The sequence below is a fragment of the Hirsutella rhossiliensis genome, assembly GCF_020360975.1.
Source record: "Hirsutella rhossiliensis strain HR02 chromosome Unknown scaffold00001, whole genome shotgun sequence".
Classification (NCBI taxonomy): domain Eukaryota; kingdom Fungi; phylum Ascomycota; class Sordariomycetes; order Hypocreales; family Ophiocordycipitaceae; genus Hirsutella; species Hirsutella rhossiliensis.
Genome location: NW_025408667.1, coordinates 11,917,700 through 11,931,391, shown reverse-complemented (window position 1 = coordinate 11,931,391; position 13,692 = coordinate 11,917,700). Strand labels below are relative to the sequence as shown.

Below are 13,692 nucleotides of genomic sequence, written 5' to 3'. Positions count from 1 at the left end.
GCCGTCTGCAATCTCAACACTTGTCTTTGTAGGGGACAACTTTGAGATAAATTGGTCTTCCCTTGGGGTGATATGGACGGAAGCACAGCTGTCGAGATACCATTGTGGAGGGGCTGTTGCTTTTGTGTTCGGAAGCAAGTAGGTAGATCTCTCAGATTCACTACCACTGTCTTCAAGGATCCTGACCGCGTTTGCCTTTTCTGTGCTATCCATGGCCTCTCTCGCCTTCGCTTTTTCAGAGGCTAGCCAGGTCTTCCCTGCTTTGGTTTGGTGCCAAATTGCACAATCATGCTTGAAATGCATGCCGCCACAAGACCAGCACCCCCCTGCCTTCTTCAGATATTCCTCCTTGCTATCATCGCCACCATCCTGTGCTTTGGACCTGTTGTTCCCTTTGTTCCATGCACTGCGGCCACGACCCGCGAATTGTGCGGTTTCTCCCTTGATTGTAGTATCGACGAGTTCCAACTCTTTGCTTTCCAGAGAGCTCTGCACCTTTTCCATTGTCAACGTCTCTGTCGAGGCGTTCAAGATCTCGACCGTAGTGTTAAAAGCGCCGTCCATGCTCATTTGCAAGAAGCAAATCAATAGCTGTTCATGGATAACAATGTCCTTGTCTTGGCTATTAATCTGAGCTCGAAGTCGCTTTAGGTCGTCGACCTTCTCCTGCACAGTTCTATTCGTCTGCGTACTAACGTCGTATAGCATTCGGATCAGCTGTCGAAGGCGCGCTTTGTTCGATGTCGCATATCGCTTAACGAGGGATTGATAAATTGCTCGTGGATCGGTGAGATGATTGACTGAGTTCTTGTGGATCTGGTCAATACTCTGTCGTATTTTCATTCTCGCAAGAGAGACATTTTTAATGTCCGCAGCATTCTCTCCTGGCATTGATAAACCTGACGATTCCGCTATTGCCTTATCGGTGACGCAGCTCATAAGATCGTCACTCAACAAGCTATCTTCAAGATCCATCTTCCAGCTGTCAAAGGAGTCTCTTCCATCAAGGATGGTTCCTTTGTAGTCTTTCTTGCCCATAGTGCCGGGTCTTTGCTGTCAACCGTCGATTCTTGACGAAAAAGTGTTCTCATATGCCGAGTTCAATCGTGCAGTGGAAGCAAAATAAAAGCAACCGGGTGCATAACCTGTTGCGATTGAACTTACTTCTATTCAATTCTGTCTGACAGCTCTCAACATATATATACATAGTGGCACGTCCGTGCCACTATCCAGTGACTCACCACTTGTAACTGCTGCCTAAACATGTCTTGGTCCATGTCTCATACCAAGTCAACAGTCCGGCATGATTCCTTGGAACGAGTCTTGAGAGTAACGATCTAGTATGAATTGTGTGGGTTCGTCACTGTTGAATAACTTGATGCCTACTGGAGAGATCCGATGATGGAAAGCTTCGTTGGACAGAAAGGTCGCAGCAGCGTAGAACGATTCATAAGGGTCAGAGGAGTCAGAATCATCGGATTCCTCGGTGCTCGAGTCATCCTGATCCTGTGATTCCCCTTCATAGTCAGCCAAGAACATAGCATACGAACGAGATTGACCGTGGAAGCCTCTCTCGTAGATACTTCTCTTTGGCTGCTTTTCTCTCGTTTTCAGGATGTCTCGTTGAGAAACAACCTTCCTTGCCGCAAACGTAGCATTTCTTCTTCCAATTTGGCTGACGCCTTTGTGATTGACCTCTTGTTCCGCCGGAATTTCGCTGAAATTTGCGATCCACGAAGTGCTGATCATGTCCTCTATCCAGGTCTTGGGGATATTGGCCACTGGGTTGTTCAGATCGTTCATCTTGCATGGCAGATAGCGATGATCGAAGCTGTGATGCCAATCCCTCAAATGTAGGTGCGGGAGAGTATATCGCGAGTCGGAATTCAGGCACACCACGGCACGCCCTGAGCGTTGCATCGATCAGGCCACCTTCGCCGCCAGACTTATCCCCGAGTGCTCTCCTACAGAGCCGCAATTTCGTAAGAAGGGCCTGGAGGACCTCGTCAGATGACTTACCGGGCATCTCAGCCCGAAGTCGGCTGAAGGTGAGGTGCTCCAGTGGGTATGATACATCTTCTGGTTGATTTCGGTGTCAAAGTGCTCTTTCATCTTCTGATACATCTCAGCGAAGGTTAAATCAGTGCTGATTTCGTGTAGAAAGAAGGACTGAGCTTCCTGGCCAGAATCGAAGGAAAACACCATGGAATTTAGACGGAGGAATGTTTGCTTGACGGCACACGCTCATGAATTTCGGATCTTGTCATCGAAGATATCGTATGGTTCGCCGGTATAGGCTAGTTTCTTGTCCCATATCTTAATGAATCTAATCGTGAGATCGGCCTCAACTTCCTCGTTCTCGAATCGAACAGGTGGAATGCTCGTGTATGCATCTCGGAAGTTGGTAGTCCGTACGGGGAGCGTCTGCTGATACCGAGGGATTCGCGCCATTGATGCTGAGGCTCTTGCTGAGCGGGTTGATGGGTCTCAATGATCTGAGGGGATTCCGGTTCCGCCGGTCGGGTAATAGTTGGCTGCTGGATTACTACCGGTGCCGGTGACGATATAGCCGCTTTAACAGTTCCTTGGAGCAGCTTCTGTTTCACCTTATATGCCACGGTGTTTTCAGCAACCTCTTGACCAAGCAACTCGTTCTCATCCCATTCAGGAAGTTCGTTACTTGTTAGAAGGCCACATAAAGCTCGAGAGATGCTAGAGTTGGCCTTGCCCATATAGATCCCCCTAATTCTGAGAAGCGTCCGGAGTCTTGATCTAAGGCGTGGGTTGATTAGTTCGAAGTCATCATAGCTCCATCCCGTGAAGTCGTTATACAGATCCCCAGGGTGGCGATCAATTCAATTCCATCAATTTGGCCTCACCATTGAGTTGCGTTGACAGCTTACTCATCATTGGTCCCGTTGAGTTGAACCACCTGCCTTCAGATGGGGGCGATTGAGTTGAATTGAAGACGTTGAACCACGTACGGCCCACGGGGTCTCCGAGGGCCCTAGCCGGCAGCATGTCCAGTATCATCCCCTGGACTCCATATAATGCTATTCGCATTCTCCCCTGACACGTCAATCAACGTATCCACGGCGTCGATTAGGCCATTCCGTACCCACGACCGTAACGTTTGCGTAATCCCTATCGTGCTGGCTTCCAATCGAGTCCGTAGCGGTGACACCATTTGCCCAGTGGTACTAAAGAGACGCTCGCACTCTGCGGACATGGGAGGGATCGAGAGCAAGTCGAGAGCCATCCGTGACAGCCGTGGGTAGTCTTTCCGTCTCTGCCACCAATACTGAAATGGGTTGGTGACGAGAGGATCATTCTCAGCGTCAGCACTCGACAGCCAGCGGTCATATTCATCATGGTCCGGATTCAGTGAACTTTCCAAAGAGGAAGATTCGTTTGGCAGCGACGAAGTCCTCTGGGCTCGGTGTCTCTCAAGCGCGCTCATTGCCTTCAGTCGCTTGTACGGACGCTCTTCGTCAGGCATCGAAGGGATCGGCAGCGATTTGTACTCCTCCTCCCACAGCTTTCTCACCATTCTTTTGCCTCCTGAAGCCAGGGAGCTGTGCTTTGTCGGTCCATGTATTCTCGAAATACCCCAACGCGAAACCGGATTTAAAATAGCAGAAGCATAGTATGCTGGCGTTTCGTCAAGCTTCGTATAGTAGTCGTTCAACTTATCCCAGCCCAGATTAATGTTAGCCTTGAGGTGCTCTGGATCGGGGAACTTCTCCGCTACTGCTTTCCACTCCTCTAGTCTGTCCATCAGGAATTCGTAGGTTGAGGCAACATCCCACATGTTTCCGTATGCTTCAATGCGGCCTCCTTTTCGAACTCGACTCTGAGCGTCGCCTTCTAGCATTCGGAGTGCTTCTTCGAAGTCAACAAGCACCCTATCCATCAACTCAATGACCTTCCAGTCATTATCACTGAGAAGACTCTCCTCGCGGAGACACAAAGGCATCTCTTTTGCCCTTCTCATCCCATTGCGGCATTTTTTCCTGAACTCAAGCGTGACCTTCTCAATAAGGTCTTCTAAGAAAGGCCGCAATCCGAGGCCGCGCCGTATCATATAAAGAGTCGAAAGCCAGCGAGTAAGGTTATCAAGGACAACGTCCACAGGTTTCTTCGCTCGAATCTTGGGGTTGTCCGACTTTGAAAAGAACTCCTCCTGAAGTGCACGAAGCCGGTACGTCAGCTTATCGGACTGATGGATCCAATGTACTAGGTTATGAAGCTTTCCGACTGGGCCTTTCTTTCGCCAGATTTCATGCTGGACCGCGTCAAGAACAGGCTCCCCGTTAATCTTCGCCTCAAACGCGTCGGACTTGTGTCCAAATAATAGGGCCTTGACCACCAAGTTGAGCACGTGGCCAAAGCATCGCACCCTCCGCTTCTTCGGATCGAAGCCCAGTGCCTCTGCAATCTCCTCTGTCGCCGTATCCATATTCCCAGCGTTGTCCAGTGTAATATAGCCCACCTTGTCGAGGATCTCATAGCTCTCTAGGATCTCGAGGATCTGGGCTGCGATATTCTCTCCCGAGTGCGAGATCTTCAGCTCCGGCATGCCTAGGACAAGCTTTGATGGAACTCCATCCTTGTCGATGTAAAAACAGATAAGCCCGTGTAAAGCGTGCCGATTCCTGGAACGCCAGCCGTCGAACGCAATATGAATTTGGCCGGGTGCTCTTTAGATTGTCGATTACGCACGTCTTGTATCGGATATAAAGGTCAACAATTCGCTTTCGAACGGTATCGTGCGAGATGTGGGCATTCGTCACTGCGACCGATGGATTCAGGTATTCGAAAATATGTCGGAGACGACAGTGCTCGGGCTGGCGAAAGGAGACGTTGGCGTCGACCACCCACTCGAGAAGAAGTCTCTGAAAATGGTCCTTATCGAAGCGCTGGATGAGGGCGTTCGCGATACCTTGCTCTTTAGGATCTGAAGCGTTGAGATTCAACATCTCCACGATATTCTTGGACGGGTTCTTGTCCATGGTTCCTTTCCCAAGAGCGGGCGGCCCTCTTCCCGGACAGATCGATAAGTCTGTGCTCTTTGAACAGATGATTCTCGATATTCTGAGTGCCAACGGCAGAGAAGTCTGATGTTTTTGCTTCGGCTTCTTCAGGCAGGGCTTGCAAATCCATTTCTCTTCGTGGGATAGTCGCTAGGTTGAATGTCGAAACCATGCTGCCAGACCCACGAAGTCTGCCTGCCAGCGCGCTCGGAAATCGTATAACCTGGGAAATGGTTCCATGGGAAGATGCTCCATTCGTCTTGCAAAGCATCCATGTTAACAAACGGCTTGCTGGACGAGCCTCTGTCTGAGGCATGCTGGGGCTTAATAGGAACGTCGTTATCCATTTGGCTGCAGGAAGAAAGAAGGTGCATTGTTTGGTGAAGGTTTCAGTGCGACGCGACACTCGGAAATTCGGCTCAAACGTGTCTAATCGCCCAGGTATTTGCACATCCTTTACATATGAAATTAATATGGGACCGAAGTACTACGACCTTGAGTAAGGTAAGGCTAGTGACCACGCGCGTCAGACGCGACTAGATCAGGTGTAGGTGCTACCTAGATCACCTCTAGCTTCAACGGCTTCAACGCGTGGTCAACGTTCAAGGCGTCGGCGTGGATTGAAGCTCTCAATGTGCAAGTGAGATTGAATTGATTGAATTGAAACACGTGACTTCCACTTCAATATTATTGAAGAGGTGGAGGTGGAGGTGGAATTGATCGCCACCCTGGCGGCATGCATATCGACGGGAGGAATCGAACAACTGCGTGCTCTCCAACGAGAGATGCCCCCAGTCCAATTCCGTGATGATCGCAAGCCCGAACCAGTTAGATTTGGTGCAGGAAGATTGGAAACACCACTTGGCGTGATCACCTTGAACACACCAGTGGAGAGGTTGATTTTCATATAGTCAACGTGCCAACGCCATTCCTCCTATGCCTAGCTGATATGGATCGGCTCGGCGTATATTTAAATAACGTCACGAACGAGCTCGTTGGCAATGGTGTGAGCGTTCCAGTGATTCGAAGATGGGGTCACGCGTGGTTCTTCTTGCGGAAACAAGAGGCATCAGTGGCATATCTCACGGAGGCTGAATTGCGGCGCCTCCACACGCGTTTTGGTCATCCATCCGTGTATCGGCTGCACAAGCTGCTGAATTCGGCTGGCCATGATGTGGAAATCGAAGCTCTGGAAATGATCAAGAAGTTCTGCCACTACTGTCAGATGAAATCCGACCCGCCACGAAGGTTCAAGTTCAGCTTGAAGGATGATTGTGACTTCAATTACGAAGTCATCGTTGATGTCATGACATTGGGTGGCAGACCAGTCCTCCATGTTGTTGATCAAGCCACTGCCTATCAGGCAGGAGATTCCTATCCAACATGACGGCCAAGGAAACGTGGCTCGCGTTGAAACAATGTTGGATGGATACATACCTTGGACCACCCGATGTGATCACTCATGACGCAGGCACGAATTTCGCTGCTGCCGAGTTCCAAGCAGAAGCGAAATTGATGGGAATAACGTGTCATCAGGTGCCTGTGGAAGCACATTGGGCTGTTGGGAAGGTTGAGAAGTATCATGTGCCCGTCCGAAGAGCATATGATATATTAAGTCCCTGCACATAGAAATGGGCACCCCCCTGTTTTGGGCACCCCAAAAAAATCACGACCATTTTCAACACCATTAATTCAATCCCTTCTCACTGCCCACCACCGTGCACTACGATACAATCGTCACCTATTTCTGAAACCTCAGCTTCGGTTTCATCAGATTCTTCATTCTCAGCTGCGTTCACCTCCTCCTGCGCCCGTCGTATTGCCTCAATATTGGCGAACCTCGAATTCGGGCTCGTGACCACCCTCTTCCTTTTTCGGCTTGACGGCCGCCAATTGTGTTTCCAGTGCCTGAATCTGCAATTGAGCTTTTGCTAAAAGGCCATCCTTCTCGTCAAACCCTTTTGTGATCTTCCTGAACAGCAATCTCTTCGTGGGCACGTCGTCGTCTAGCTGGTTGAATTGAACTACCTGAACCTTCAGATCTTGCGAGCGCCTCGGGGTCGACCACGCAATCTGGGATGTGTCTGATTGCCAGTCACTGGTGGGTAAGTGGCTATTGAATGCATTGGCCACATTTTTCGCGTTCTTTTGCGTCTGTTGCTGTTCTCCAGCAGAAGAGGGCTCAAAAGTGGCTTCGCCATCGACACCGGCCACAAACCCGTCGCTTTCCAGCCACCCTTGATGTTTGACACAGTGAGCGCTTGCTCGCGTGCTTTCTGGTAGCAGGAAAGAAAGTTTTGCTTGCCGACTGGGCTTGAATCGGTCAGGAGGCTGAGAAATCCGACCTGTTTGCGGTAGTAGTGCTTAAGAGCGGAGAAGACAGACAAATCGAGCGGTTGCAGCACATGAGAGGTATGGGAGGTAAGAAAAGAAGGTGAATCTGATGCTGGTAGCATAGATACATGAAGTCAACCGTCTCGTGACTTCCGTGGCCGTCCAATACTAGCAGTCTTCGCTCCGAAGGGTCGGGTGGCTGGGTTCTTGGAATGAACACCTTTTCGAGCCACTCCACCGCAGTTTGGTCCGAAGTCCAGCCGTTCTTTGTCGCAGTGAATTGCCAGTCACTAAAAGTACTGAGATCTTCTGGGAACCACTGTTGCTGGACCGATTTGCCCTTGAAAATGACGAGTGGAGGAGGAAGGTGCCGGCAGCGGACACGCACTCGATGAACGACGTCCAGACCCGAGAACCAGGCGTCTTCTTTTGTACAGATCGTTTTTCAGCACTGCCAACGACCAGGCCATTCTCCCCAAGTCCTTCCATGATGCCTGCTTCATCCATGTTGTACCTGTTCTCCGGCTTAATAGCCAGAATCTCGGGAAGGAAGAAATTGTTGAACCAAGGCCGAATTACCTCGGTAGAAGCGCCGTTGACACGCGCAGAGTCTCTGTGATGGCACTTCTGGGTCCGAACTGCAGGATTTCGTCTTAAAATGCTTGCATCCAGTGTTTTCCGAGCGGTGTGTGGTCTCCTTTGACGGCGAGCATGCGCTGCGCGAACTGCCTGATCTGCGAGTGAGTGGGAGGAAGGCCCAAGGCGTCCTGAATGAGAATCCATTCGGTAAGTTGCTTTTCCTGTGTCTGAGAAAGCCTCTGAAGAGCAGAAAATGCATCCTTTCTGCATTCGTGACCATGCATGCGATTGTAAAGAGTTGCCCTCTGGACGCCCCAATCGCGAGCAGCCTTCTTGGCGGATCCGCCATTGGCGATTGCCTCAAGGGCGCTGTGAATGTCAGACTCTGTATATTTCATCAGTAGTGGCTTGAAGACACATGCGTCAATTTTTTAGCAGATTGGATGCGTTTCCGCGGTGAAATTTGCTGTTGAAGTTGACGCAGCCGTTTAGGTTGGGCACCCATCTTGGGTGCCCAAAACAGGGGGGTGCCCATTTCTATGTGCAGGGACTTAAAGGCAGAGCTGAAGGATACCGTGAGCCCTGATCAAGTCCTTCAAATGGCTTTCAAGGCTGTCAACGACACAGCCGGTCCGGATGGCCTCGTTCCAACCCTCCTCGTCTTCGGTGCTCTGCCTCGAATGACGATGGATTCGCCGCCTACACCTTCCGCAATGGCAAGAGCTAAGGCGGTGTGGCGAACGATGTCAGAGCTGAGGAAGATCAACGCCCAGAGGAAGGTTCAGACCGCGTTAAATACGCGTAATGGGCCTGATACAGCGTTGCGCCTGCCCCTATCCCTGGCGCTAGGAAGCGAAGTTCGCGTATTTCGCGAGAAGCACGGATGGCAAGGCCCATATAAAGTGCTCGAGGTGACGGATACGGAAATCGCAGTTGACCTGGACAACGGACCAGCGAAATTTCGCAGTACATGCGTCCAACCGTACTATCGTCACCCGGAATCGCTCCTTCCTCAGTTGCAACCCGACCCTAGCCCTAGCCGCACAGACCCATCAACACAACAATCACTCCTTCCTCAACACAATCCGATCAACAACATCCTCTTCAAAACCCTCTTCCCTTCCACCCACAACTCAACAACCTCTTCCTCTTCCTACCACAGAAGACCAACCCAAACCTTTCGAATACCCTGAGCCAAAGAGGCCGCGCAGGCGTGGCCGACCTAGGAAGGATGCTGCACAAAATGGCACATCAGAATCCACTATTGTTTGCTCACCCGTTCAATTTATCGTTCATCATGAAGCTAATGCGTTTCTTGTTCGAAAAGAAATGGAACATCTCGGCCTAGCCAAGCGGCTACGAGCTGAAGGAAAGATCACAAGCACCGGTTTCCCATTTGAAGCTTCCGACACACTCGAGCTCACGAACCTCCTCGCCGCTGGGGTCATTGTACCCGAAGAATTCGATGCGAATAAACATGGTGGATATCGTGTCTTCAAATCACGAATGGTCAGAGAGGTTAAGGAAGAAATACTGCAACGCCATACGAGAAATCACGCCTCGTTGTGCAAGGATACAATGATGATGGGAAACGTGGGATCCTCACACAAGCCCTACCATCAGCCGGCCCGCACAACGCGTGGCCTTGGCCTTAGCACCGTTTCTCTGCACACGGGATATGTTCATCATGATCAGAGACATCACGATGGCATACACACAATCCCAGACCAAGCTGGCCCGTGTCATCCTTGCAGCCCTTCCTCAAGAACTCAAAAGAAGATATCCAGAGGGAACAATCCTGCGAATCGTGAAGCCGCTATATGGCATCGCAGAGGCAGGAGCCCACTGGTTCAACACATATCACGACCATCACTGCCGCAAGCTTAATATGGAAACCTCTTCGTTTGACCCGTGCCTTCTGATCACGGCAAACAACATCGCCGACAAGGACCTGTTTGGCATCGCGGCCTTGCAAACGGATGACACATTCATTGTTGGCACAGATGCATTTCTCAAGATCGAGGAGAAAGAACTCTGCTTTAAGGCCAAGCCAAAGAGATTCTCCAAGAAGGTTCCATCTGCGACTTTAACGGCAGCCGCCTGACCATACAAAATGGCTGTGTCATCGTCAGGCAGAAGGGCCAAGCCCAAAACCTCGAGGAGATCAATCTTCAGGCATCAAGTAGGCATCAGGATTATGCTGCTCAACGCGCCCGGGGCATATATCGCTTCGATTTGCCAACCCGAAGCAACATACGATTGTTCCGTTGCGGCACAAGCCCAAGAGCCCGTTAATACCGACTTCAAGGCTTTGAACAAGCGGATTGAATGGCAGATCAACAATCCCGACCGTGGCCTATGTTACATACCCATCGATCTCGAGAGCGCGAAGATCTTTGTGTTCACCGATGGATCATTCGCCAACAATAAGGATTTAAGCTCTCAAATCGGCTTTGTGATTATCATCGCCAATGAGACCGCGCAATCAACCGATTCATTTTCCATCCGCGGAAACATTCTTCATTGGAGCTCAACTAAATGCAAGCGCGTTACTCGAAGCGTTCTTGCATCAGAGATCTATGGATTGACATCGGGCTTCGATCTCGCATTTGTGATCAAGCAAACGGTCAATACGATCGCACAACGCCTTGATCTGAAGCAAATCCGCTCGTCATTTGCACAGATTCATATAGCCTCTATGAGTGCCTCGTCAAACTTGGCACCACAACAGAGAAGCGACTCATGATAGATATCATGGCGCTGAGGCAGGCATATGAATCAAGGGATATTGCGGAAATCCGTTGGGTCAACGGCGCAGATAACCCTGCCGATGCTATGACGAAGGCATCACCAAACAGCGCCCTCACGCAGTTTATTAGCGACAATCAGCTAAACGTGAGGGTGGAAGGATTCGTTCATCGCAATAACACAACAATTCTCGACGAGATTTAATCGGTTTTTCGTTCCTTCTTCTGCTTTACCGTCGTTCTTTTATTCCATTCACATTAACGAGGAGATCCTCGTGTCCATATTCCAACGTGGGACCGATGGAATCAGCTAGCGCATCCGGCGCTCGAAATGCGGCCCATGATGGCGTGTGGCAGAACACACCCAGTGTGGGGAGGAGAGCTCAGTCAGAGCACACTATCCAACATAGTGATGCATCGTGGTAGGAGTTTGTTGGTGTTCTTGTTCGTGTTTTTCCTATCTCATCTTAATTCGCTGTGTTTGGTGTGTTTTTGGTGGATTGATTAGTGCGCGATCATCGATTTAGAAAGAGGTTCCAGTGTTGGATCCACCTGTGCACTAGGCACCGATCGCGCACGTATAACTAATCGACCGCGCTAGTCACGTGCGAGTAAGAGGTGAGACACAGGGAGGAAGGTCTTTGCACACAGTTTGTATGGGACACGTTTCCCTAGTTACACAAGATATAACCAATTGAACCAGTTCGAATAACCTCACTGCAGTGAAGAGCCTGTCCACAGGTGTCGCATATCAAGCCTGCCTAGGATGATTATTCATGAAGTGGCGATGTTACTCGCAACGCCGCTGTTGCCTGCTAGGCAACCGATACTGCGTAATCACGCGACGGACCTTTCATTTGTGTATAAAGAGCTGCACAACTCCGTGCGTTCGTTCGTTCGCTTCTTGTTCTTCAGATAATTCTCATTCAATTGCCTGATGCCATCTCTGACCCATGTGGAGCCAAGATGTCTGACAGGCAGCGATGCCATCTCTTGACTGACGCACATCTTGAACGTAATGGAGGATGGGTTGCCATTTTTTGATACGCCGAGAAATTTTGCCTTGTTTTCTTATATTAAGAGGAATAAAATGTTCGTTCAAATGCTCGCAAGGAATAGAAGGCTCTTTTCATCCATGTTATACCGGTACATGTTTTAGGGCAGGGTGTCGAGTTTCTCCATTTTCGTGCGCGTCTTTCCTTGTCAGGTGTGAAAGGGGAGCCTCGCGCACTGAAGTTCAAGCTAAAAATAAACCTTACATTCAGACGCATAGGTAGGTTCTTTTCAGAAGATGCTCGTACCGTCGAATCACGTTCAATCTGGCTCATTACGGGTGCGTAGAATGAGGTTATCCAGGTCGCCCTTCCAACCCCCATTTTTGGCAGTATCCTGAGCCAAGTTCCGCACTATGGATATAATAGGGAGAATCCCACATGATTAAAGCCTAAGATGAAAGTCAATAATGTTCTGTTTTTGCTGTGTTGGCCGAAATGACTTACACAATCTGTCGGCATCCTCTTTTGGCCGTTGCTTGGTTTGATGTCAGCACCGCAGCGCACTGCCCACTAGATAAAAGTTCTAAATATATCCTAGACTTTCACTGCTTCTGATAATTCAGGAACTCAAATGATACGTCAATTGGCACCGTGGTTGTTGAGCTATCGTCGATTGATGTTGAGCGTGCGAAGTCGCCACTTGGAGGCCAAATTTGTGGTGTTTGTATTCCGTATTTTGGCAACAGATTCCCTTGGATTAGACCGACTCTTGTCGCAGACAAGCTCATATCTGATGGTCCCAGGTATGTACACGTACATTGCCATGCTTTGGTCCAAGACGAGGGAAGAGAAATTAACGGACATGTCCTGCCTCACGTCCCCTTCCTGAACCCCGGCGCAGGGGAGGCTGCGGACTAGTCTGCACGGTTCGGTTCGCCCCCCTGCGCCTACAGGCTACAGGGAAGTTGGCTACTCGTAACTATGCAGCATTGGCGAATGTGATCCGCGCATATCGATGCGGAAGCTGAAGATTTCCTGGCCAAAGATGCATAAACCACCTCAGGGGTGGTCGGCAGCCTGCAGGCATCAGCGAAGCAACCGCGGACCACAGCCCGAAAGAGGAGGAAGGCGCATGATCCCACCCGACGATATGTGCAATGAGGTGGTCAAAGCTGCGCCTTGGGGATTCTCGGAATGGTTTGCTGGAGCTCGCGTCCCGACCAAGGCAGCCCGTCCCAATCTCGTGTAGAAAGTGAAGGAGCGTAGGCACCCCCCCCCCTTTGTCTCGGTTCCCATGTTTCTCCTTTTCTTGCAACTCTCTGAAAGCCAGCAGACGCCAAACGATCTAACAAGTCCCTTTTGCCCGCCATGTCTACTGACTCTCCCTCGACAATACAAGGGAATATGAGTTCCACCGAATCGACTGCCTGTGGACAAACTGGCCATCTTCGTGCTCTCGATATGCTTATTCGTCCTGCTTCGCCTACATCAGAATTTTCGGATACTGAAGGTCAATATAACGACGTAAGTCGTCGAGACAAAAATGCGCAAGACGAGATTGCAGGGTCACCTACGGCGAATACACAGCCTGTGTTCGCACCTAGCGATCTTGAAGATGGTGGTCACTGTTCCTCTTACGACGATGGCAAGGAGAATCGTCCTCCTGCTGGGCTTGCTTTTCGAGTCGCTGTATCCGACACCCGTTATCGAGTAGAAGCCAGCGGTACCGTCGATAACAGACAAGACAGACAGGTTGAAATGGAATTCGACCTCCCTCTCTGCGAGCCTGTCAGCATTACCATCAGCCTTTCTAAGTCTTCTCCTTCGGGCGCGTCTCGACACACCAGGCAATACAAGCGGAGAGACTATGACGGGAACTCGAGGAGTGTGGATACAGAATTTCGAGCGTCTGAACGAAGATGGCAGAACCATGGGCAGGGGCACAAGCGACAGCGGATTCACAAATCTCGGAAGAGCAAGCGACTAGTCGTAGAGGAGTTTTGA

At 50.2% G+C, this 13,692-nt stretch overlaps 4 protein-coding genes across 4 annotated transcripts; 2 read left to right on the top strand and 2 right to left on the bottom strand.

Moving 5' to 3' along the window:
• Positions 1 to 3,368: 3,368 nt before the first annotated feature.
• On the bottom strand, positions 3,369 to 5,012 carry HRG_01561 (restless-like transposase; the record flags this gene model as incomplete). The annotated part of the gene is made up of 5 exons (XM_044860032.1): positions 3,369 to 3,430; positions 3,484 to 3,561; positions 3,616 to 4,030; positions 4,259 to 4,609; positions 4,794 to 5,012. 5 exons carry the CDS (start codon positions 5,010 to 5,012, stop codon positions 3,369 to 3,371), a joined length of 1,125 nt encoding a protein of 374 aa, XP_044726432.1.
• Positions 5,013 to 5,818: 806 nt separating this feature from the next.
• Positions 5,819 to 6,420, top strand: HRG_01560 (transposase; the record flags this gene model as incomplete). The annotated part of the gene is made up of 2 exons (XM_044860031.1): positions 5,819 to 5,870; positions 5,945 to 6,420. The coding sequence occupies 2 exons, from the start codon at positions 5,819 to 5,821 to the stop codon at positions 6,418 to 6,420; spliced, it is 528 nt and encodes a 175-aa protein (XP_044726431.1).
• A 1,600-nt stretch (positions 6,421 to 8,020) lies between these two features.
• HRG_01559 (tc5 transposase DNA-binding domain-containing protein) lies at positions 8,021 to 8,344 on the bottom strand (the record flags this gene model as incomplete). Its single annotated transcript, XM_044860030.1, has 1 exon — positions 8,021 to 8,344. One exon carries the CDS (start codon positions 8,342 to 8,344, stop codon positions 8,021 to 8,023), a length of 324 nt encoding a protein of 107 aa, XP_044726430.1.
• Positions 8,345 to 13,056: 4,712 nt separating this feature from the next.
• Positions 13,057 to 13,692, top strand: HRG_01558 (uncharacterized protein; the record flags this gene model as incomplete). Its single annotated transcript, XM_044860029.1, has 1 exon — positions 13,057 to 13,692. One exon carries the CDS (start codon positions 13,057 to 13,059, stop codon positions 13,690 to 13,692), a length of 636 nt encoding a protein of 211 aa, XP_044726429.1.